General features: G+C 21.7%; 2 protein-coding genes across 5 annotated transcripts in view; one reads left to right on the top strand and one right to left on the bottom strand.

The window, feature by feature from the left end:
- LOC132923197 (protein furry) overlaps nt 1-25204 on the top strand; it is a 108529-nt gene that overhangs the window by 17233 nt on the left and 66092 nt on the right. The window lies entirely within an intron of this gene.
- LOC132922532 (FMRFamide receptor) lies at nt 1158-24655 on the bottom strand. Of its 2 annotated transcripts, XM_060986100.1 has the most exons (8): nt 24485-24655; nt 23310-23641; nt 11988-12099; nt 11249-11486; nt 7397-7593; nt 6759-7086; nt 6362-6539; nt 1158-1771 (listed from the first exon to the last, which is right to left on the bottom strand). In XM_060986100.1, the coding sequence occupies exons 3-8, from the start codon at nt 12038-12040 to the stop codon at nt 1671-1673; spliced, it is 1095 nt and encodes a 364-aa protein (XP_060842083.1). In that variant the 5' UTR covers nt 12041-12099; nt 23310-23641; nt 24485-24655; the 3' UTR covers nt 1158-1670. The 2 variants fall into 2 exon arrangements, with proteins under 2 accessions (XP_060842083.1, XP_060842084.1); XM_060986101.1 differs by lacking the exon at nt 23310-23641.

Raw genomic sequence — 25204 nt, 5'->3', positions numbered from 1 at the left:
TATTTTATTATATACTTTTTGATACAGTTTCATAATTAATTATTATTTCAAAATATTGGAATTAGAACTTATCATCTTATGTACAACGGTACAACTTTAAAAATTAAACTTTTTCTAAATTTGAAATTGAACATTTATACTTACTGTGTACGCTGACAAATGGTGATTATTAAAATGTCCATTATATAATAGCATGTACATTTAAATATTTGCCGTAGAAATACATATTTTAGAATCTCTCTATAATTGCGAGATATATTAGTTACAGTAAATATTTTTTTCATTTATTTAAATTGGACTATATTTATAAAATTTAAGCATTTAACAATAATTAAGATTTAAAATGTATCATTATAATTTTAAATTCTTAGCGTAACAATGAATGTATTGATTTTACAATGAAATGTTTTGTCTATGTATTATGTATACACAATGAGTAGTCGAAAAAATGTTTCGATTTTTAACTTTGAGAGTGGTTCCTAATATAATATTGGATCTATTTTACTCTTTAAATAGGTTAAGATTAAAAATTCTAAGGACATCAAATAACTATGAAAAAAAAAATTAAGGGAAAACTGGAGTTTTTACACGAAACCAGTATTCAATTAAATTGATTTTGTTTGTTTGGTGTAACTTAAAAATGAATGATCGTAATTGAAATTTTCATCAAATGTTCAAATTATCATTATGTATCCAATTATTCACTTTCTTTTAATATTCAAAATGTATATATTTAAATTGAAGTAGATATAATATGTAAAAGGACTAGTGTATAATTTATGAAATTATAATAATTATTATATTATAATAAATACATATAAAAAATCTATTACATAGTCTAAATTTAGAAGAAATATAGTCATTATTTTTTAATTACTACAAATAGTTACACATTTTTATTTTAGTATTATCAAAGCCAGTATTTTCTATCCATTATAATGTATGTTTGGTTATATAGCTAATATCAAAACACAATAGTATTTTAAGTGGACATGTAAACTATCAATTATTGTTCAAAAATATATTAAGTACCTACTACATATATAAAATGTATGTATTGATAAAAAAGATTGGTTTTTATAATTTTTATGTTATAGGTATAGAGTATAGACGTTATAATTTATAATGCTTATTTTCACAAGCGCAAAGTAAAAATATTTATTGGTAAGAGGAAAAAATATTAACATTTATTAATAAATAGTAAATTCTATTTGATCGATATTATACGACACATTATAAAGTTTTTTGAAATCTAAGTGTAAGTAAAAAAATAGTTTTTAAAAACGTTAGAACATAGATAAATTAAATTATCGTGTCTAATTGTCGTGTTTATGATAATTCTGCTTATTTCACGTTCCCAGTATAATAAGCGATAAGAAAATTTTTATTACACTATTTACATTAAATAATAATTATATAATTATTTACATATTCACTTATACATTAATTTTTTTTTAATGTGTATGTGTGTGTGTTTGTGTGTGTGTGTGTGGGGGGGGGGTTGATGGTAATTAAATGAGAATTTTCTCCCAAGCACCACCCTTTTGTCGCAACCTATTTATTATAACATATTTACTGTATACAAAATGTATATTATTTAATATATATAAATATAGCCATATTATAGGTATGTTATAATTAAAATTGAGTTTATCTATAAACCATAATTATTAACTGTGTGCAATTGGTATGAGTTCATGTACTTCTTTCCAAGTTCCGTTGACGGTAGTTTGTTTTGATCCAACCCCACTTTTTGAGAATTCTGATAATACTGTAACATATAATATTGTAAATTATTTATTTATTCTTTTAATTGTTTAAAAGCTTTTGTACATTTATGTGGATTAAAAACCACTGAAATAAAAGTTAGGAATTACATTTTTTAACAACGAACGTTTAATGGCATTCCTTCACAATACTCCGCAACAAACTCGACATCTTATATGATATCACCCATATCCTATTCAACTGCCTTAAATTGTCACTATTGCGCACCTATTTATTGCCCCATTTTAAATCTTTAATATATCCTTAGATATTCAAAATATTTTTTCCTTTTAACAAAAAAAACGTTATATAGTAGAGTTTCGTTAATCCGGACTATATGGGACCGGATTCTACCCGAATTGAACAGAATGACGTTTTTTTAACTTACTAATAAATATTTTTCAAAAAACACCTTATGTATTTAAACAAATTAAAAATGTATTGATTTACAATTTTAGATTACACATTATTATTGTTATTATTGTGATATATGTATTACATATTATGTACATATTATATCAATACAAATTTATAGAAAATTAAAGAAATTTAAAGAAAATAAAGTATGAAATATAAATTTTCCGGATTAGCGAGATTCTACTGTATTCTCTATTTTATCATTTTTAAATTCATAGCTAAATTGGTATATTCTTTTATATTTTTAATTTCCAAATTAATATAAATGTAATAGCTTAATTTTTATGGCTAATTGTTATACATAACTTATATTTAAAAAAACATATATTTTTAACTATTTTTTTATCAATAATTTCTGAGTAGTAAAAAAATAATAAATGTTATATTTTTAGATACATTTTTTTACTTTATCTAGGTTTTTTTTGTTCATTTTTAAGTGTAACCTATAATGGGAATATTAAAATATGATGTTTATTATTATTTTAATAATTATTAATAATGATTTATTGGTATTAAGTGTATTATCAGTTTAATATAATATATACCTATATTATGTACCTACGTATAGTGTTTTATAACTTTATATTATAGTTTTTTTATTTTACTTTTTATAAGTATGCGGGCTCAATTGCATGGATGTATATTTTTAACTTTTTAATTTTATTCTAAGTAAACATAAGTAGTATTAAATACCTATAATAAAAAGTTGATGGATTCTTTTTGCTATACATATAATCTTAATTATTGGCACTGGCCACCTAAATAATTGGTGTATTCACTTAGGTATGAATTATGAATTTGAAATACGGACATATATGGGTAATAATATAACATGGTAATATAGTATAATATGTATAATATAGAATTCCGAAATATAAACTTAAATTTTTAATATGATTACATTTTTTTTTTTTTAAATTTGATCCTTAGAAATATTCAAAATGTTAAAAACGTTCCAATAACAAATAGTTATTGAATACTATTTTTGATATTATATACCCATTAATCATTATGTTAAATGTTTATTTATGAAACAGAATGTCTTCTCAAAAAAAAGTTTCTTAAGGCTATCTAGGGTAAGTGTATTTAATAAAATAATCGTTTATAAAAACAAAAAGCATTTCTTCCTTCTTAGTTATAAATTTAAATTTGAAAGTGGCGAAAAAATATGATCAATTTGTCTGATTGTGCCTATTAATTGTAGAGTATAGTAACACATTACTTTATATACAAAATATCTAAAAATAACGTTGTTCTTTATAAAACAATTTTAGAATTTACATGCAGTATATTTGATTTCTCTAGTTCAAAACCACAATTTTACATTTTTTTTTTAATGTGTCAGTAAATATTTTTACTCGATATAAAATTATATTTAAATTGTTCTAAATACCACTTTCAACTGATAAAATAATTCATTGTTATTCATGCTTTGTATTGTACCTATAAAATATTTTCTTCTTATCATACAAATCGTAGACAACCATAATGATTAATAATGAAAAGAAAATAGTTGTTTTATTTTTCATAATTTCATTTAATTTGTAGTTTATTAAAAATAAAAAAAATAAAGTCTTCTACTAAAAGTTTACCATTTAATATACTTTTTGCATTTATTATTTTATGCATTTAAAAATATTTTTTCCGATCCAGCTTTAAGCCTAATAATTAAAAAAATATTTATTAATGAAGTTAGTTTATAGTAACCCTTGTTGACTTTCGCATTAAAATTTCAAATAACGATTAGGTTAAAAGTATTCAAAACCATGCTTGCTGAGAAAACTTCAACTCCACGAGCTTAATAAATTTTACTATTTTATTGTAGAAAGTAGAATAATATAATGATTGAAGATCAATAAATTAATTTAAAAAAATAATTTAAAGACGTTGGTAAATTGATTTTAAATATATTTAATTAGTTTGATAATTATTTATTTCAAATGGAATGTATAATAGTGTACTATTGTACTTATATTTATAATGTATTTTGTAATTAATTGTTTATTGATCATTTTATATATTTGTAAAAAATATAGAAATATTACTGTAATAATAATTGAAGATTTATTTTTAGTTCATTTTAAGTTTATATATATATGTAATATACACCATAAACGTGTAAGTATATTTTCTTACTTCTATATGAATAATTCAATTTATTTGTTGAAAACGACTATTTTTCTTTTATTAGGTACGTTTAAAACTTGTAAATGTTTATTATTTTTCTATGCTCCTATTTATGCTATTGGTATAGAATTAATAAGAATTCATTTCTAACTATTGGTTGTATTTGTATAGGTGTTTATAACCACTTCTGCTTTGTTTACTTTCTAAATTAGTATCGGTATTTTAAATCGCGTATGTCAGTATAACTGATATTCTGTCAAAAATGAGTATACTAATAATACTGTTATTCTCCATTATCCATTATTGGATTTAAGCCTCTTAGTATATTCTGAAAATGTGAAAGTAATTATCTTAATAATTTGTATATACATATACTGGGTGATTCCCTAAACATTCTTCCCTCATTTTTTTCTTTTTAATAACTAATTTATTCAAATTCTATTTTAGAATTTTTAAGTAGTTATACATTATACGATCTAAGGAGTGCCTAAGATAAACTTATTTTTTTCAAATCAAAACCACTCTTTTTATAATAAATTGTAAATGAGTGATAAATTAATAAAACTCTGAAATTTGAACGAGTAGTTTCTTAGTTATTAATATTTATTTCTAACTAATAAAGATAATGGTATGGTTCTAGTATATTAAGTAGTATAGTACTGGACTAAATATTAAATTTATTATATATGTAAAACCATTATATTGAACTATTATTCTTAGTTAATAAAGTTACTAACTTAGAAACCACTAGTTTGAATTTCAATTTAAACGTATTAACTTATTTAACATATTTAAGACCGGTTTAAAAGTTACATTATTATAAAATAGTTTCTTAAGTATAGATGCATTTAAACATTCCAAAAAGCAAGTTTTGAAAAAAATGTATTATCATAAATATTATAAGTAGGGGATGAGTATGCATTTTGCATTAATATGCATGTATATATATATATAAAAAATAATACCTTTTAGGATAATTTAAGTTCTAGGATCTTGGTGGTTTTTAGACGATTTTTAAAAAGTTTTAGGAATAAACTGCTATGTTAATTTTCTAAAAATCTTAATATAAATTAATTTTAGGATAAAATAGTTATCTAAGATAATTTTATCTCGCATCATTTGTAATAAGAAGTTTTTTTTATCTATAATGAACAGCAATAAATGAAATATTATTTAAAAAGTTAAAATTTAGAAAACAACTTTATTGAGTAGTATTAAATTATTTACAATGTATTATTTTTTGTTTACAATAATAATTTAAAAAAAGCTAATCTGAAATTATTTTATTAGTAACAAATTTCTGATTAAAAATTTGATAATAACTCATCTTTATTTTTAACAAAGTTTAAACGCTACCTACTCGAGATGTTAAACTGATCATTTTTAATAAATCTTATTATAATTTAATATTGTTTTTAAAAATGCGTAGGTTATGTATATTTATAGTTTTATTCAATGCGCAATCCTATTAGTGATATAATTGATGTGTGTACTTTTCTTATCATGTAGCTTACATATATTATCACTTATTCACTTATTAGTTATTTGGATATTCCAATTTATTCAGTGTTAATAAATTTAATCGAATTTTGTTGTCTGAAAACTGTTTGGCAATAATATGCAGTGTACCTGCACTGTATATGTTAATAATTGTTTTCATTACAATAAAAAATTAATAATAATAATACCTATAAATTATAATCAGTATTGTTGCAGTTATAAATATAATATATTTTATATTATATATTAAGAGTATTTAGTATTTATTGGCATACATTTTCAAATTAGTTTGTATTGTTTAAGATTTGGTATTGAATATTGATATTTGATGTTTATAAAAAAAATGTGTGGAATCTATTTAATAAGATAATATTATAATGTATTATGTATAAATATTATGAGTCTAATGTTTATTATTTAAACTTTATATTTTGTTTTTATTTATAGAAATAACGTATTTAACGTATTATTTAAAAAAATGTTTTTGCTCTATATTATATAATAGGTAGTTAATTAATCAATACTTTTTTTTAACGCAAATAATCTTCACCTGTTGTAACCTGAGTTTCCCTTAATCTTTTATTGGAATGTCTTCTTTTATTCCAAAGTTCAACCAAAGCTCTTCGAAAATTTTGGCCACTTACACAGTACAGTACGAAATTTATTCCGAAATGTGTGTTGTACATTTGATTTGCAATGACTTGTATAGTTTTGTATTTTGTTGATGTCTAAAAATCAAGAAATATGAATTTTGTAAAAAATCTCCGAATAAAACATTAATATTTTTAAGATATTTTATTTGTTTTTACTGTAATTATATCCTTAACGATAAAATGTCTTAGTGATTGCAAAATTATAAATTTTTGTTAGTTTTTTAACCATTCTTCTAGCTGATAAACATTTAGCATACATTTTTATAAATATACAACAATTCATATAATACTCACATTGTCCCATACCATCCATACTCGAAATACGTATGATGGTAGATTAAGACACAAGAACACTGTAGACACGACTAAAAGCATTTCTGTAACTTTTATTTGAGATGTGTGTTGTGAATTTTGTGAGGTAGATTGTCTCTTTCTAGATGGATGAAGTGTCATTGTTCGTCTTATTCTGGCTAATCGACACACAGATTGACAAATCATGCTATTGAATATCACGATCAGGAAAAATGGTATCATCATGTTCATAAATACGTCTGCATAGTTTAGCCATTTATATAATTCGTACCACGAAAAGTTCAAGCTACATTCTGTTGTTGTTGAGTTACTATTCGTAAAATTATTAATTAGAATGTTGTAACAAATCATTATTTACTGTTATAGACTATGAATACAATATGTATAATAAAATTAGATATTTCTGTGTTTGGTGGTACTTAAAACTTTTTAAGTTTTCTTAATAACCAAAAATTTCGAAAAAAAAATTTTTTAATTTTTAGTTTTGACTAATGTAAATATATATTTTTAAATGTGGTTCAAAGAAGAAATGTGTTAATTTTATTTTAAAATTAATTATATTTTTATGAAATAAATATCCAAACTGTGTTTTTTATGATTTTATTTTAAACGATACTTACTTTTCTAAGGTCGTGTTAGGCGTTGAAATCACTAAATAAGGTATATGTACTACTAGTGCAAACGTGACTAATATGCTTAGTACGATTTTAGCTCTGTATACTGTGCATATCACCGATCTATGTAATGGATATCGAACAGCTATAAAACGTTCTGATGTAAACACTACAACTAGCCACACGCTTATGAAACTACATATCTATGTAAAAAAAAACAAACAATAATTAGTTAAAAAAAGAAAAATATACATTAATAAAACGACAATAATTATAAAATAAAATTAGTAGTATTATTGGCCTCATTCTTATACCCAATTTTAGTCTATAAACATTTTTACATTTGTGTATGAAACTTTGAAAACAGTATTTTTGAGTTCATCAATTATTTTAGTAAACACAATTTTTAGAATTAATTAATTTAATAATTATTGTTAATTAAAATTTAAGATTTTATTCCTAAATTTAAATACATAAGAATAAATGAAAGTAAGTAACATTATGTAAAAACTCTTTAGTAATTATATTATTCAACTTATGTGATAAAACTAAATTAAATAACTGTTATATAATTTATAAAATTAGTTTCAATTACACCTTCATACCTGGATTTTTAAACTTTTATTATTTGATGATATTAATATCATATAATATAATTGATTTATAGTAAATTATGTCAGATTTCTATTTTCATTCAACTGCGTCCTATTTTAAATTGTAGATTAATTATCTTTTGAATACTGCATGAACTCTTATAGGTTTTTCATTGTAATTAAGATAATGCCTTAGAATTGCTCTAATAAAATGCCACACCTGAGAGGATCGATTTACTTCATTCGAAGTTTACAGGCTGTTATTTTTGAAGAAGAAGAATTGTTATCCACGAGACAGATTTTAGTGCTTTCACTAGTTATGTTACTGTTTATTACGACGTTTAATTGATTTATTTTAAGTCGCACGCATCTATCATGCTATGGAAATTAATTACTAACATAATCTTATTTAAACTTAACTTTATATAGTATATATATTTGATTTTACGATAATGTGAATGGGATCTTCTTTTTTTAAACATAATTAAAAGATAATATAACCTATTTAAATTTTTATCATATTGTTAACAGAGTGAGTATTTAAAATGTATCATTTATCTGGAATTTTGGTCTATCGAATTATATTCAGGGTAATATTAAAATAGATTTATTACTTACTATAAGTACTAAATTTAAAATAAGTGAATGAGTGATGAACATGTTTTGCTATTAGAGTGCTAACAAAACTTCCATAGTAAATTATCGAAATTTTTAAAAACATCTCTAAATCTCTTTTTTTTAAATTTTATTTTCCAAAAATTCTGATATTTTAAGTTGCTTTTTTCCATCTCTGTATGTACATGCTTGTTAGTAAAACCACTTATGACTACATTTTTGGGAGGCAACATTTTTAAATTTTCTAAGCAATGTTTTTTTTCTTAAATTTTGACTTATAATTTGATAATATCGTATATTACAGCAACAGTTTTTAAATGTGTATACTTAACACGTCTTTAGACTATGAAGAGGAGTGTAGTGATAAAGCATCTCAAAATAAATAGTGCTCTGTTTATAAAAACTTAATACATGACATTTAGAAATCAATAAATATTGAAAATTATTCAAATTCAGATAATAGAATTTAAACATATGTTTATAATATAGGACTTTTATCAAATTAAGAATGTTGAAATCAAATATAGTTTATTATACAATTTCAAAATTTTTTTTTTTTTTTAGAAAATAATATTCTGAGGTACTGCTGGGTGACTTCTTTATACACATTTTTTCATGTCATTGTTATATTACGCACATAATATGTTTATTTTAAATTACTTTACAAATTGTATATATCCTAATAAATATAAAAAAAAAAAAAAACAATTACGTCTGTTAATATGGGCAAAAGAATTCCCCTGTGTGTGTTTCACATTACTCTTTAATTACCTTAAACATCTATTTATTATTTATGTAATTATTATATCCGACATGTATGAAAAACCATGATTAATAATTAATCAAAATAATTTTGCACTATAATAATGTATGTTTTACTTAATTTTTTATTTTTAAATAACGTTTATAGTAATTGTGTGTTGATTGAAAGCTTCTGAACTTTAAAATAAATGATTAGTATTCTTATCTTTGAAGTGTTTTTACTTACATTTCCTCCAGGGATTTCGAGAGCGCTTGTACATTTTAATACGTAACACCACATTATATTTATGTAAATCAAATACTAAATTGTATACTGTTTGTGAACTAAGGAAACCCCGGGCAACATTAGAGTATAAGGTAAAAGAGAATAGTATGTTTACTCCAAATACACCCATATCATTTTGAATAAATGGTTTTGAAGTTTGAATTTATCATTTTATACGTAATTAATTATTATTAAATTAACGGCGCTTAAAAAAGTAGACTTTTTAATTATCTTTGTATTCAGGATGATTTTCTAATTTAAAAATACTCAAAATCTATTAATGTTTTTCAATATGGTCTTGTTCTTAAAACAATATTTTTATCCCTATAATTTTTGTAAGATTTTTATTTTTTTTAATAAAAAAATATATTTATAAATTAGATTCCGAATCAAAATATTTTATTCCGATACATAAAAATCGAAGTACAGACGAGTGTTTTTTGCGTTATAAGTATTTAAGTTCAGGTTAACGGAGTTGAGTGCTACGGGGATAGGTATCCCGCAAAATATTGGTTTACTACTCCGCTCACCTAAACTTTAAATACAATATTTAATAATATAATTTGAAATAATGTAATATGATATAATAGGCATTAACATATTTTAATTTATTTAGTAATATTATTGTTTTTAATATAAACATATAATTAATAATCATAAAATTATGATTATTTAGATATGTTTAATGATTATAATATACAACTTATATAATTTGTAAAAATTCACAATTTATGATATAACACACTTGCCTGTTATTTTTTTTTAAGCAATAATGTTGGGTTTCACTAAAATTTGATAAAGTGAACGGTGCATTATAATTGAAAAAGATAACAGAGAGATATGTTTTGTAAATCCGTATTCGTTTTTATACATATTAAATTAATAGCTAATTATATTATATTTAGTTTTAATATTATAGTTTGCAATTTTTAGATTCTATTTTTAAAGATTGTATACCAGGTGTACTACAGGTATTATTTTTTTTGGGTATAACTGAAAAAATCACTTAAAAATAATATATTAAATATCTTATAGAAACGATTCCATTTTCGATTGAAAAATTATTCAAATCCATTATAATATTTGTTCTTGGTCTCAACACTATTTCTGGTAATCCTCCTTGCAGATTTGAGAAAAAATGGTGTAGATACTTAAATCGTATTTAAATCTCAATTAACCAAATCATAATTAAATTGAGTCAAATTATATTATAAAGTATAAGTAAGGTTGCTTCTGTTTTCATGTGTATACAAGTCATAAAGTATATCTCCTTACATGTTTATTGTACTATTTAATTAAAGATTGATTTTTTTATAAATATAGTTGAATAAAAATAATATAATTTATTATAATAATAGGTGTAATAAACCGAGTATATGAAACAAGTGTTTCTTCAACAGGTCTACGACGTATTTTTAAATAAAATATTGTATATTTTATGAAAAATAACGACTTCTTTGTTTTTATACATGAATTATAGTTATTTTAATAATTAGGTACCTACAGAATTCAGTTCACACTTTTAAAATGTTAATATTTAAAATTTAAGCATTACAAATTATTTCTGTACAGATAGTTTTATTGAATATGTTAACCAGTCATTGTTTGTAGTAATTATTTTACCTGTGCCAAGTAGACGAAAAACTGACAAAAACCGTGCATGTGGTATATTCCGATTCCAACTTTGGATAGTACAGGCATCAGTTGTATTAATAAAAATAATGTGTCGCTGATTGCTAACGAAGATAAATAATACGATGATGATTGTTTTCGCAATTTTGTTCCAAAAAACACTAGTACTGATAAACAATTTCCCAAGCTTCCGAGACATACAACAGCCAATGGATAGTATTTTACAAACCTAGTTAGTAGATAAAGTTCAGTTATTATTTTTTAAATTAAACCATTTTGATTAATTATTAGGATTATTATTCATATTTATTTTATTTTAAACGTGAAATGTTTATTACTGACTAATAAACTATCAAAGTTTCTGTTTATATTACTTATAACCCATGAAAGTACCAAGTAGATCAAATTATCTACTAAAAACCATCCATAGTATAGAAGAAAATGTATTACTACAAAATGTGATATCAAATAAAATTAAAATACATCATATTGTAATAAGCTCAACTCCGCTTAGAATCAAAAATGAGTAATATTAATATAAAAAGGAATATATAGTAGAATTATCGAATATATTTTCAATATTTACTTTTTGTTTAAATTGTTATGAATCAAAAAGTGTATTATTATTTATTAGTATAGTTTAGTATTGACTTAACGTGATTTTATTTTTATAGTTATTTTTAAATATTATGATATATTACGTTTTTATTTTAATAGTAATATAACTTACCTGTCAGTTAGGCTTATTTCGTCTTCTAAATCTTCATTTATATGATTCGACATTATTTTGGAGTTAATATTCAATTGTTTTTGTGGAAGTATAATCGTTTAATTCTAAATCCCTGAAAAAAAATTATAATATTCTATACAAAAATGTTAAGTAATATTATCTGTGGACAATCAAATTATTATTGTGGGTAATATATTGAATTTATTTGTTTTCAATCATATTATAATATACTTATGGTTTATTTGGTATAAAAAATATATCAAAATGAATTTTTAAATAAATATTATTTATATTTATTAAATTTAAACAATTATTTTATTTATTTATAACTTCAATACAACGATAATTTTACATTATGAATGCAATGTATAACTTATGAGAACGTATCATTTAAATCTTTGCGTGAATAATTTAAACTTAACTGAGTTGAATAACTGGGAAACAAATTAGGAGTGTGCTGTCTAAATGGTTAAAACGTATCTAACATCTCCATTGAAAATAAAAGTTTGAAAGTTCATTTATATTTATATACTTATTTTCGGACAAAATTCTATCCGGAAAATTGACGCATATGAGCGTTGAATAAAATGCTTATAGCATATATTATATTTATATATTGTGTAAATCGATTTTTTTATTTAGAATTATTATTTGATTCAATAGTATGGAAATAATAATTTTTGTATAAATATCGTAAACAATTTAAAGAAAAAACAGAAATAATTGGAAATACATTTAGAATAGTGGAGCGCACAACACGTCCGCCAAATATTTACTGTATTAAACATTAAATTACACAATATTGTATAATATGTAACAAATGTAGTGATGTAAGTACTTTTAATATGGTTAAATGTTTCTAATATATTTTTCCTTTTTTAATACCTAATATGTAGAAATTAACTTTAAATTGAAAAAAAATGGAGTATAAATTATATTATATAACATATATTATTATAAAAATTAATTATTTAACAAATGACCGTGGTGATTATAGTACTTTATACCTCCATTGAATTATTTAAGGGTAAAACTTAAATAAAATAAATCAAAATTTTGGGTTAGGTTTAATAAACATTTTAATAAATTAAAATAAATTGTCAGTGAAATACTGTTATTTGGTTTTTAAATAATATAATGGAATTAAAATAGTCTGGTTTTATAATTAGTATTAAGTTTCAAGACTAAAAGCTTCCGGTCACGTACAATATAATACGTTTAAACACTGTAGTGTTTTCTTCGTATTTGTTTCATATTTAAATTTCTAAATATTTTAATATTTTTTAATTTAATATTTTTGGAAATTCTTTGAAACATGTTCTATTATTGTGTATTAATAAATGTTTTTGTATCAATGTGAAAAATCTTTCATAGTAAAGTCAGCAAAAGTGAAAATTTGATATCAGTTGGCAGATAATTATATTCGTTCCAAGCCCAATATATTATATTTTTACTCTATTATTTATTTATTTTTCATATCATTCATTTGACACGTTAAATGCACGAAAATTGGTTTTTTTTTTTAATTATCAACTAAAAGTTAATAATTGGAAAATATCAAAAATAAATTATTTTTAATAAAATATGAATCACATTAATTATAAAATATTATTATTAAAATTATCGTCACACCTAATCATACTTTTTCATCAAATACATTAATAAATATCTAATATACTTGTACATATTATTAAATTTGTTTTGTCGTGTGAATTAAATTTGTTTTGTATTTTTAGTATTGATAATTATAAATTTAATACTGATTATAAATTATTGACTCACGTTGATTTTAATTCGATTTTTGTCTTCTTCGTTGATAAACTATTTTATTGAAATGGGCTTAACTTATTTTATCTTTAGTAGAGTTAATGCAGAAAATATAAATAGGTTATATTTATAGATGACTAACTATTAATTTAAAAAAATGAATTAGTGGCTTAACTAGTGATGGGCCTGATGGGGTGATGGGTGGGGGGGGTAATATGGATGATATATCATCCCCCAGACCTTTTTTTTAATACTGTGTTAACTGGTTAGAAAAACTAAAAATATTACTATAAAAAAAATAAATTATTATAATAAATAAATAATTTTAAATATGAGATATACATTTTTGTTTGTTTTATTACTTTTAACTTGTGACAATTATGAAATATCTTTATCACCCCTCACAAAATATTTCTAATTACGTTATTGCATGAAATAGAATGGTTAGGTTTTGATCATTTTCGATTTCTTTGAATTAAAATAATTTAAAGTATTTGTTTATATTTTTAATTCGTTTAGTATTTTGCTGTAATTATTATAGTTTTATAAATAAGACTATACAATATAATTAATTTAATGAATATTATCGTGCTTTTTAGTTTTCATATAATATAGGTATATATTTTTAAGTAAATCTCGCCTCATTGTTTTTTGTAAAACGATTTCGCACTTAGGATATAATTTTTAAATTGCTAGATCGAGTTCATTTACTTAATTTTTCCCAATTTGAGCACTAAATATATTTATTTTATAATATAATAAACTTACTTTTATTTTATTGTTTTTGATTATGGTGATAAAAACATAGCATTCAAATTAAAAAACAAATTAAATTATATTACATTTTTTAATTTTATAAATTATTAACTATATTAAATTTGTACCAAGGTGAGCCGACCAGTTTTTCTATCTTGTTTAGCTTTATTATTAATATTATATATACTTTGACAATTTTTAGTTTTAACTGTCTCATATTTATACATATATCTAATTGCATAATTATACAATTCAGTAAAATGATTTGCTCGAATTTTTCAATATTTTATCAATAACATAGGGCCCATGACATAAATGTCACCAATTTACATAATATTTTGGACGTACAATATAAATATGTATAACTATTTATATCTGAAATTTAGATAAAAAATTATCTATTTCATGTTTGGAAAATTAATGTTTGAATGAGGTTGTATAACCTGAATATAAAGTTATACATAATATGTATAATTTGATTGAATTTGTATGTACAATAGAGCAAAAGACAAGGAATTAAAAACCAAAACTCTATAAACTCAAAACTTCGAAAATATTTAACTTCAGAAAGTTGTGAAAACTGAGATTGCCGTTTTATATTTAAGTTAAAAAGAAATAGTAGGTATTACTTAATAATTTATCGCATACTTTAAGTTTTCTTTGAAAAGTAACTAAACGACTGTTCAATTAAATAAATTAACTGTTTGGAATTTGAAAACCACTTTTAACCTTAAACTTAAATTCTGGTGGTGATAGGTTGTTCGAAAACATTGGTTTTAAATTTATAATTTATAACTTTTGATTTCGAAACTATTATTTACTTATGGACCCCCCACCTTACCAAGTTGTTAATAAATATTATTATTTACACTATAATTTCAAACAATTACAAATAAATTTAATTAATTATGTTTTAAAATATTTCTTATTTAGTATTAAATTAATTAAATATGACCTGTAAATATGTCTCTGATTCCAAATGGAATTAATTCAATAAGTGAAAGGCATAAATAATTAAAAGATTTATATTTACGTAATACCTCCAAAAAAAGTTATAATATTATAGGTATAAAATTAAATATGAAAATGTCAGGTCAATTATTTTAGTTCTATAACTTTTATCTTAAGTTGTATAGTGTACATAAAATTGTTATTTAAGCTTTAATAAAAATAAATGTTTCTTTAATTTAATTAAACATTTAGCTTTATTAATATTGTATTATTTATAGTGGAATATAGATATATTATTTTTATTATTAAATCACTGTATACATATTGCATAAACAATTTTTGAATGTATTTAAAACTATAGTTTTTACTTTGAGTAATCACCTGACTATTTTTTGAATTACTTTCTAATTACATTTAAAATTTGACATTCTTTCGAAAAATGCTTTTGAAAACTTAATATTTTATCACGTAGTATCTATCAATAGTTAACTTCACGTTTCTATCTCAATATTTATAAATTTAGCACCTAAATACTTATTGTAAATACATTTTTAGTTCAAAAATAAAATAATTAATATATAAAAAAAATTATATATTTTTTTAATTTTGAAAATAGGTAGTCACGTTAAACCTAAGGGGGCGAAGTATATTGCTCTATAGTAGACGTTGAGTGCATCTTGTCATTGTGTAAGTGTGTAACTGTAATGTAAGTGTTAAATTTGAATTTCAAATCATTACATACGAAAAGCGATTCTGAGCAAAGCCTATATTACTAAGTATGTTTTATGATACTATAATGTTATTATAGATATTTATTTTACTATTATAGTAATACGGCAGGTTAAATTAGTTTTTACTGAAAACAATACATTTATTATGTTATTAAATTGTATTATTATAATACTAAATATTTTCATCATTTATTATTGTTATTAAATTTTAAGTCAGTATCTCAAATATTAAATTCGACATTTTATTATAATATAACGAAACAACTAAAATTATTATTCTTTGTTTAAATTTCCATTTTTTTCTAAATTTGAATCACAAAATATGTTTATAAAAAAATATTTTTTTTTCTGACTTTTTATTTCTAGTCTAACTTATATGTATTCAATTTTTAAGCTTTTTGACTAAGTAATAATTTTTTATTATTATTTTTTATTATATTTTTTATTGGGTATAAATATCTCATATGCAAAATAAAAATCAAATATTTTGAAAATTAACCCATTTATAGAAAATGCTAACATTTATATTTGGTAAAAAGTTAAAGTATCTACAGTTATTCACTTTTGAACTACAACAAAATAAAAAAAAAACGGTCGATGAGAGATTGTTATTTTACGCGTGAATATCCAATTTCGTCAAAATGTTAACTTTAGAAACCCATAAAAAATATTTGTGCAATTATGTTTAACTTTTTTTTATCTCAGTAATAGCAACTAACGAGTAAAATTATATTAAATTTCAAAATCTTAGGTATGAATAAAAAGTCCTATGAATTTTGAACTACAAAATAGTTTGCGAACTTTTGCAATTTTGATAACTTGTCAAAATTTTTATTTCAAACGCTAAAAAAATACTTGACCGCTTACGTTAAACTTATTTACGATTAATTATTTTACAATTACAACAAAATAACAAAACTGATTTTGTTAGAAATAGATTTTGTGTAAAAATAACAGATTTTTTTCGAATTTTTTTATTTTGTTTTTCTAAAGTTTAGAATCTAAAGTATTAAGAAAAGTACTGAAAATTAATGATATTAGGTATTTAGTATATATATTTTGTTAAGAATGTTTCATATGTAACATATTAAAATTTTCTTTTTTTTTTTTTGCTTATTTTATCTTTGTTTTGCTGTATATTTCTAAATTTTATCAACCAGTTATTTGTTTATTATTCGGTATTAGTTATTACAGTATTTTGGTATTGATGATTTTATGATTAATTATATATTTATAAAATAACATTATATACCTAATTCACGAATTAAAAAAAATTTATTTTAATATTTATACAATTGAAATATTAAGATTCTTTTCCTAATTATAACCTTATCATAATAACATATTAAGTATTATACAAATTAAAAAAAGATATACTAAATTACGATAACATGAAAATATAACTGTAGATTTAATTAATGAATTTAGGTGACCTATTTATAATTTGATTTAAAAGAAAATGAATGATTTATAATTATATTAATTTAAAAGTAAATATATAAATGTATATGATATATATTATAGTTTGGATTAAAATCGGTTGTAAACTCATGTAGTACTGTTGGAAAATTTTTATTATTTTGAAATTGGGTTTTAAATATATATATTCGTACACACACACACACACATATTATGTATATTGTATATATACATATTATTGAATGTGTAAAATGAGTAGTACCAATCAATATCTAATATCTCAATACTTACATGTGTATTTTATTATGATATAACTGTTGTTCATATTTTATAATAATAATATAAGAATTAAATTTTTTTTTTTAATGACATATTCTGATATTATGTTATATTTTGTTTTGTGAAATTATAACTTTGAAGTCGAGTTAAATGGTATTACGTCTTCATAACCATTCAAAAGTCAAAAGAGTTAACTTTGTGTTACTCACATGTTTAGAACAACTTAATGATTATATTATGGTTAATATTCATTGATCACGATAAATAATAAAATATATTGTGAACAATAATTATTATCTCTGTTTTCAAAGTTTCCATAAAATATGTATTTATTTATTTTATATTAATAAAACCTTCTTAATAGGATACGACAGCATATTCATAAATTTATTGTGAAAACTGTTGCACTTGAAAAAGAATTATTCAGACTATAATAGTTCAGAACCAAATTTAAATATAGATATAAGATGTAAAAGGCAATATTTCTATATTGTAGTGTTTTTTATTTAAAATATATCACTCTATTGCTACTATAGGTTTCCTAGTCGTGCAATGGACATAGTGAATTTGAATTCAACTGTAAATTTACAAAAAAACGATTCTGAGTAGTGTGTCAGCACCAGACTATATTTCTAAGGATATTTATAATTTATTTATATTAACTCTTGAAATTTATTTTTCTATTATTAATATTCGGTATGTTGAACTAATTGTTACCAAATGCATTCCATATTTTGTATAATAGTTATTATAATGTTCTATCATATATTATTGTTTGGTTTAAGGACCTACTGTAGTTCTGCCAAATCAATCTGCTACAGGGTGCCTATCCATTTGTCATTTGTGCTATTGTAATCATGTCATCAATATTAATTGTTGTTTATAAACTTGTATAGATTTCAATTATACGTTTAAATAAAAAAAATTATTGTTACAAGTCAATACCAGCGTATCTTATAACAGTGTGAATAGAATCATTGTATAAATAGCTTTAAATTGGTCTAAATTTTTTCACGATTTCACTATTGTATATAAAAAATAATTCTTATGGAAAAACATTTTAATTTCAACAAACTAACCAAAATTAATAGAAATAAAATTGTTGTTTTTTATTTTAATATGGAAATTCATCAATATTTTAACTTAATATTATTATAAAAGAAGTTGAGGCTTTAAATATTTTCGATATTTTGTTATCACTGTATTGATTATGATAAATCTTGTATTTCATTTTCTAAGTTTTGTATATACAAAACTTATATTTATACATACATTATTTTAGTAAAAAGTCATCCATTAGTGACATTGACTTTATTTATGTATAGAAAATAATAATTTAAGTAATTTTGGAATGATTTACGATTAATATTAATTGAGTTAAAACATTAAGATAACCAAAACCATTAAAAATAAAATCTGTATAATACGTTTAACATTTAAATACCTTAAAATTATGATAAATAAAGTATTGCGTAACTATTCCCGTTTTTCTTTAATTGTTTTGTTTTTATAAATCTGGGAATTGTTTTTTTTTTACCCCGTGTATCAACTAGATCCAATTTTCTATTAGAATGCGCCTTTAAAGTTGAAGATTGAAGCATTTTACTGATATTAAAGGTGATGAGTGATGACAGACACATAAAGAAGAAATATATAAAAACACACATACATCCATAATTGTAAGACCAATACATTAATTGCTCTGCTTAGAAACGAAATATAATTTTTAAAACAATTTTAGAATATTATTTCATTAACAGTATTTTAAAATCCAAGGATCTGACAAAATTATAAGAATTTTACAGCTTTATTATATGATACATAAATATAAAAATATAAATAATTTGCGTATTCATATAATTATATATTCATAAGAAAATATGTATGTATTCTAGGTTTTCAAATAAACAAATAATACATTTTTAAGTACGGCAATGATTAAAAAAAATATGATATACGATGATATATAAAAAAAATATCGTTGTAAAATGAATTCTGCTCAGTCTAAAATCTATAAGGTTTTAGAACATCAAAATAATAGAATTTTAGACTATAATAACATTTTTTTTTATTATTATTAATGATATTAAAAAATTATAAACGCTACAGAATAGTAAATATTATAATATTGCTTATCGTTTATATTTGGTTTCTTCAATATAACTGAAGCAATGTAGCTGCGAAGTGATTACTTTTTGCTAGAAAAACCTTTTTTTTATATACCTACCTAATCTGGAATTACGCAACAGTCAACAATGGTACTAACATTGGCCAACATTGGATCACTCGTAAATTACTACAAATAAAAGTTCAAATATATTTATGATTAAACATTGATGTTTCGTTTAAATTTCCTTTATCTGATACTCCTTAAAAAGTAGGTGTGTGACGTGCTCTTAAAAGTAAAGTTATTAAAAAAAAGAATTATACTTTTCTCAATATTTTTTATAATAACTATCATTATTAACCATGTAGGAAATATGTCGAGCTTTTTTTTAGTATATTCTACATGTGTGTATGACAGAGATGAATGATATCATTATCGCGCCCTTAAAATAATAATATTATATATTATATAATAAAGTTTTATTTTTTTGGAATAATTTTAAATAGTTCTTAAATATCAGAGTACGTAGAATATTTTTAAATTCATATGATAAAAACTAAATTTAGTATTAGTTCTGAAGAAAAACCCTCATCTTAAATTCCTTGAGATATTTTTGTTGTTTTAAAAAAATTAGAATCGAGTCTACTAAAATAATTGTCAATTTTAATTTATTTTATACTAGATGAATACTTAGTTTGTATATAATGTTAAAACTTTTAATTTCTTATTTTTCTATATAAATATTCGATCAATGTTATAGCTAAAAGATTATACTATATTATCGTTATAATTTACCGAGTGTGTATGCAATTTTAAATGTTATTTTTTTTGGAGTTTATATCAATTTAATAGTTTTATCAATTATACGTGCTTAAAAATCTGGTCATATAAGTAATGTTTCTTCTTAGTTTTCATAATTTTTTGTTTTATAAAAATAACAGATAGGTATTAATTATAAAATTCATTATTAATTAACCTATAAATATTCTTTAGTGTCTTTAATATAACTCCTGTCATTATTTAATATTGAATTTTTTTTCTTTTTGAATATTTGGTATACATAATAGGTATTCTGATGTGATTCATTTAATCTAGATATTTCACAATTAATTATTATTATGTTTATTTTTTTACTTATTATTTTATTTATAAAGTTATAATTTAGATTCTGTGCAGTCTCCAAAAAGCTATTGGTATTACGATGACGATTTTTTTTTTGCGGAATACACTTTTTAGAATAGTAAACGTGCTTTGAAAGTTTAATAAGTAGCTTTCTCGTCAGTTTGAAAATTAGACATGGTTGGTATTTTTTTTAAATACGTATTTTTCTAATTTTCAGTAATTTTCAAAATTATTTTTAACAAACACACACTACTAAATGTAATGGATATTTTTTTTGAACATTTTCAAATAATATTTTGATTATTTTTTTATTATTTATGCAGAAAGTAAAATCCTTGAAATTAAAAACTTCAAATTTTTATTCGATTCTTATCTTAATAACTTATTATCGGTAAAACTAGGTAACGAATAATTTCTATCATTTATGCAACAATTTATTATTGTTTTATAAAACTGGCAATTTGAGGTGTTAAAACTTAAACTTGATAAAATATCCTATAACTTCATGCTCAATATATTTTAATATTATTTAGTCTATTCTTACTTAACTTGAAAATAATTTTTATATAAAAACATATTGACGATACAAAACAGTAATTAAACATATGTTTTATACGTTTTATATTTGTCTACTGCATTAGAATTTTAGAAAACATAAGGAGTTTGGTTCCACAGTTATTATTATTATTATTTAATTTGACTATACAATTTTAGTCAATTTAACTTAAAGATTAAAATTTTACTTCATTCTATTATACTTAACTGAAAGTATATTTTCAAATTTTCTAGTATGTATACATATGATTTTTAATAACAAAAATGCTTGCCAAATCAGAGATCGACATGTAAAGATTTTTGATTTTAAATTTTTAGAAATTTATTATTTTATGCAATATGTGTGTATAATGTATTTTATTTTCATTTTCATTTAGTGAGATAGATCTCTGAAACTGGAGAGCGGATTTTGTTGTTTGGGGTCTTGTTATATTCACATTGGCTAGGAGAAGTGCATTGAAGATTTTCAAAACTTTATCTTTTATAGTTAATTCACTGCAAAGCTTCAAAAAAATTAAAACACATTTTATTGGGCGTTTTTTATGTTTTCAGCTTTATAGCTTCTTTGTAGTGAGTTAACGATTGAAGATAAAGTTCTAAAAATCTTCACAGCACTTCTCCTAGCCAATGTGAATATAACAAGACCCCAAATAACAAAATCCGTTCTCCAGTTTCGGTAATCTACCACGCTAAATGAAAACTAGCAAAAAATAACAATTTTTTTAATTGTGTAAAATAAAATACTTTTTTTTGAAATTTTTTAATCTCAAATTTTGTATCTACTTGATAATCCCTATTTTAATAAGCTATCAACCAATTTTTTAGCTATAATAGTTTTGGAAAAAAGTTTAAAAATATAAATTTTGGGACTGTTCACGCTGACGTTTTTGTGGACTAAAATTATTATACCACTTGGGTGTGATATCGGATTTCTCTCAATAATATTTTATGTTAAAACTAGCTTAATTATCCACTTACTCATTACAACCGAGTTACATTTTTATCATTATCTTATTTAACAAAAATTCTTAATTTATAAATAAAATAAATTCCTATTTAAAAATTCAGACTTATTTCATTTCAATCACCATACTTGATTAAAAATCAAGAAAGAAAAAAATAAAAGCTATATGTTTTGTTAAGAATTATTTTCTAAATACAATAATTTATTATTGCTTTTAAATTCAAAATAACATATTCGTGGCTAATTTTTTATAAAAAAAAATTATATGGAATCATTAAATGCAGTGTAATAAGTTCTTTAAATGTGATAATATGATAAATATATATATAATATCTGTAATCCGTAAAATTTCAAATTATTTTTGATACAATAATTTATTTATGTTATATTTATGTTGCTAATTAATATTTTATAAATAAATATATGTGTACTATTTAAAATATTTTATATTACTTTGTAATACTGTTTTTTATTAACTTATGTGTATTATAAATTTCAATTTCGAAATATTGTCTAAATGGTATTAAAATTATTTGTACTATTTTGTGTTTATTAAATTAATTAATTAATCGATTAACAATACATTTAACATAAATACTAAAAAAATAAAAAACAAAATTCTATATTCTTAAAATATTATGATTTCTTAGTGAAAAAAAGAACAACAGTACCTTTATCCATTTATGAATATACATGTTTTTTTACTTGCATATTATTAAAATTCTAAATCATTTTATTTTTCTAATTATCAAAATTGTTGACTTAACACATACGTATCACTGTATAAATAATTACTTTTATATAATCACTAAATAACTATTAAAAGTTTAAAAAAATATTTATTTCGAGATTCATTGTGTATGTTTAACTGAGTCGCTACTCTCGGCGCAAATGACGGAATGCTACTGAAACTGAAAGCTTAAACGTCCTTCGTTATAGGCGACCGCCGTTGAAAGTTCAGCGCCCATGAACCACAGTGTATTTTTCTGTTTTTGAATTTTTCCTAAATTACGTTTTAAGTTTAAGAATTTTAATTATTTATTTCATTGAATCCATTGTAGATTTGAGAATTCAATTTATAAACCTAACCTGTCCAAAAAAAAAAAACTTTAAATTTCAGAGTACATATTATACTTATGTACCATTGTATAACCTATAAAATATTATATTAATTGTCAGTGTATTTAATAAAAGAAAAACAAATTACATTGTGTGATATATTTTTGTGTTCGGCTTAAGAAAAATAAATAAATTTAATTAATCGATTAATAACGAAAACTAAATTTAATATTTTATAGATATTTAATACAACTTGTCAATTAAATTTAAATGTTCATTTTTACGAACACGTGATTTATTATTTTATAACAAAACTCAACCAATCTCATTTTGAAAATATTATTTTTTTTTTATTTAAATTAGAATACATTATTATATTGTTCTTTTCATAATATTGATGTATAATTATTTGTATAGAATGGTTTGTTGTTTTTAATAATTATGATATTGAAATGAAAAGTTAAGTTAATAAAGAAAAATAAGAAACCGAATAAATTATGAGCTCGATATTTTAGATTTTTTTATAATTGAATTTTTGATTTTTTTTTTTTAGTTGAAAAAAAATACCACTGAAAATAATTGTTTTAAAATTTTTGTTTTATTTAATTGTAAAAGAAAATAATTAAAAAATACGAATAGAATTTTAATTACCAAAAATTTAGAAAAATTAAATTCTTAAGTATAAAATGAGGTTATGTATTTTAAATGTTACTTATTTTGTATATATAATATTACGTTGACTATTAAATATAAAACTTATTATGTACAAAATGTAAATTAAATATACCTTTTTAAAGACCATGATACTCCGACAGGTATTGTTTTGCTTTATGATACACACAAGTAAATTATAGTAGTTGTTTATGTGTCTATTAGTTATAAAATGTACTTTGAAATAAATACTGAACATTTGTATACATTTTACTAGTTGAGCAGTAACGATCATGAACATTTTTTTAAATATGTGAACGCTTCTTGTTTTATAGATTCGTTTTTTCCTAGCTAGTACCTACTTATTAGGAAGTATTATATCAAGCTATAAAAGACATTTTCCTTAAAAGATAACATTGAAAATTCATGCAATTATATTTTGTATTTTATTATGTACAGCATGATCAATGTTTAATTACTGTAATAATATAATATGAATATCCATATCAGTTCCAAAAACAAAAGATAAACACGTTTTAAAAAATATTTATTATTATTTCTTATCAGTGAATTTGATAACATGAACTTGAAACGTTTCCAATACAAAGTGTTTTTATTTTACTCGCATACAGCTGTAGATTGTAAGGATAACAATTTTTTACAGAATATATATGGTTATATACAAACAATTTGGTTTATTCGTGTAAGTAATTTTTACGGTTTTGGTTTTTGTAACTACTCCTTAACAATACTCCTAGGTACCTAATTTACAGCATCAAGATGTATTTATTTTTGGTAAATTTTATATAGCGTGTTTATTTTCCATCTCTTCAAATCGTGAATTTTAAATGATTGT

This window comes from Rhopalosiphum padi, chromosome 2 (assembly GCF_020882245.1).
Source record: "Rhopalosiphum padi isolate XX-2018 chromosome 2, ASM2088224v1, whole genome shotgun sequence".
In the NCBI taxonomy this organism is placed as follows: Eukaryota; Metazoa; Arthropoda; class Insecta; order Hemiptera; family Aphididae; genus Rhopalosiphum; species Rhopalosiphum padi.
This window is presented reverse-complemented; position numbering and strand designations above follow the sequence as displayed.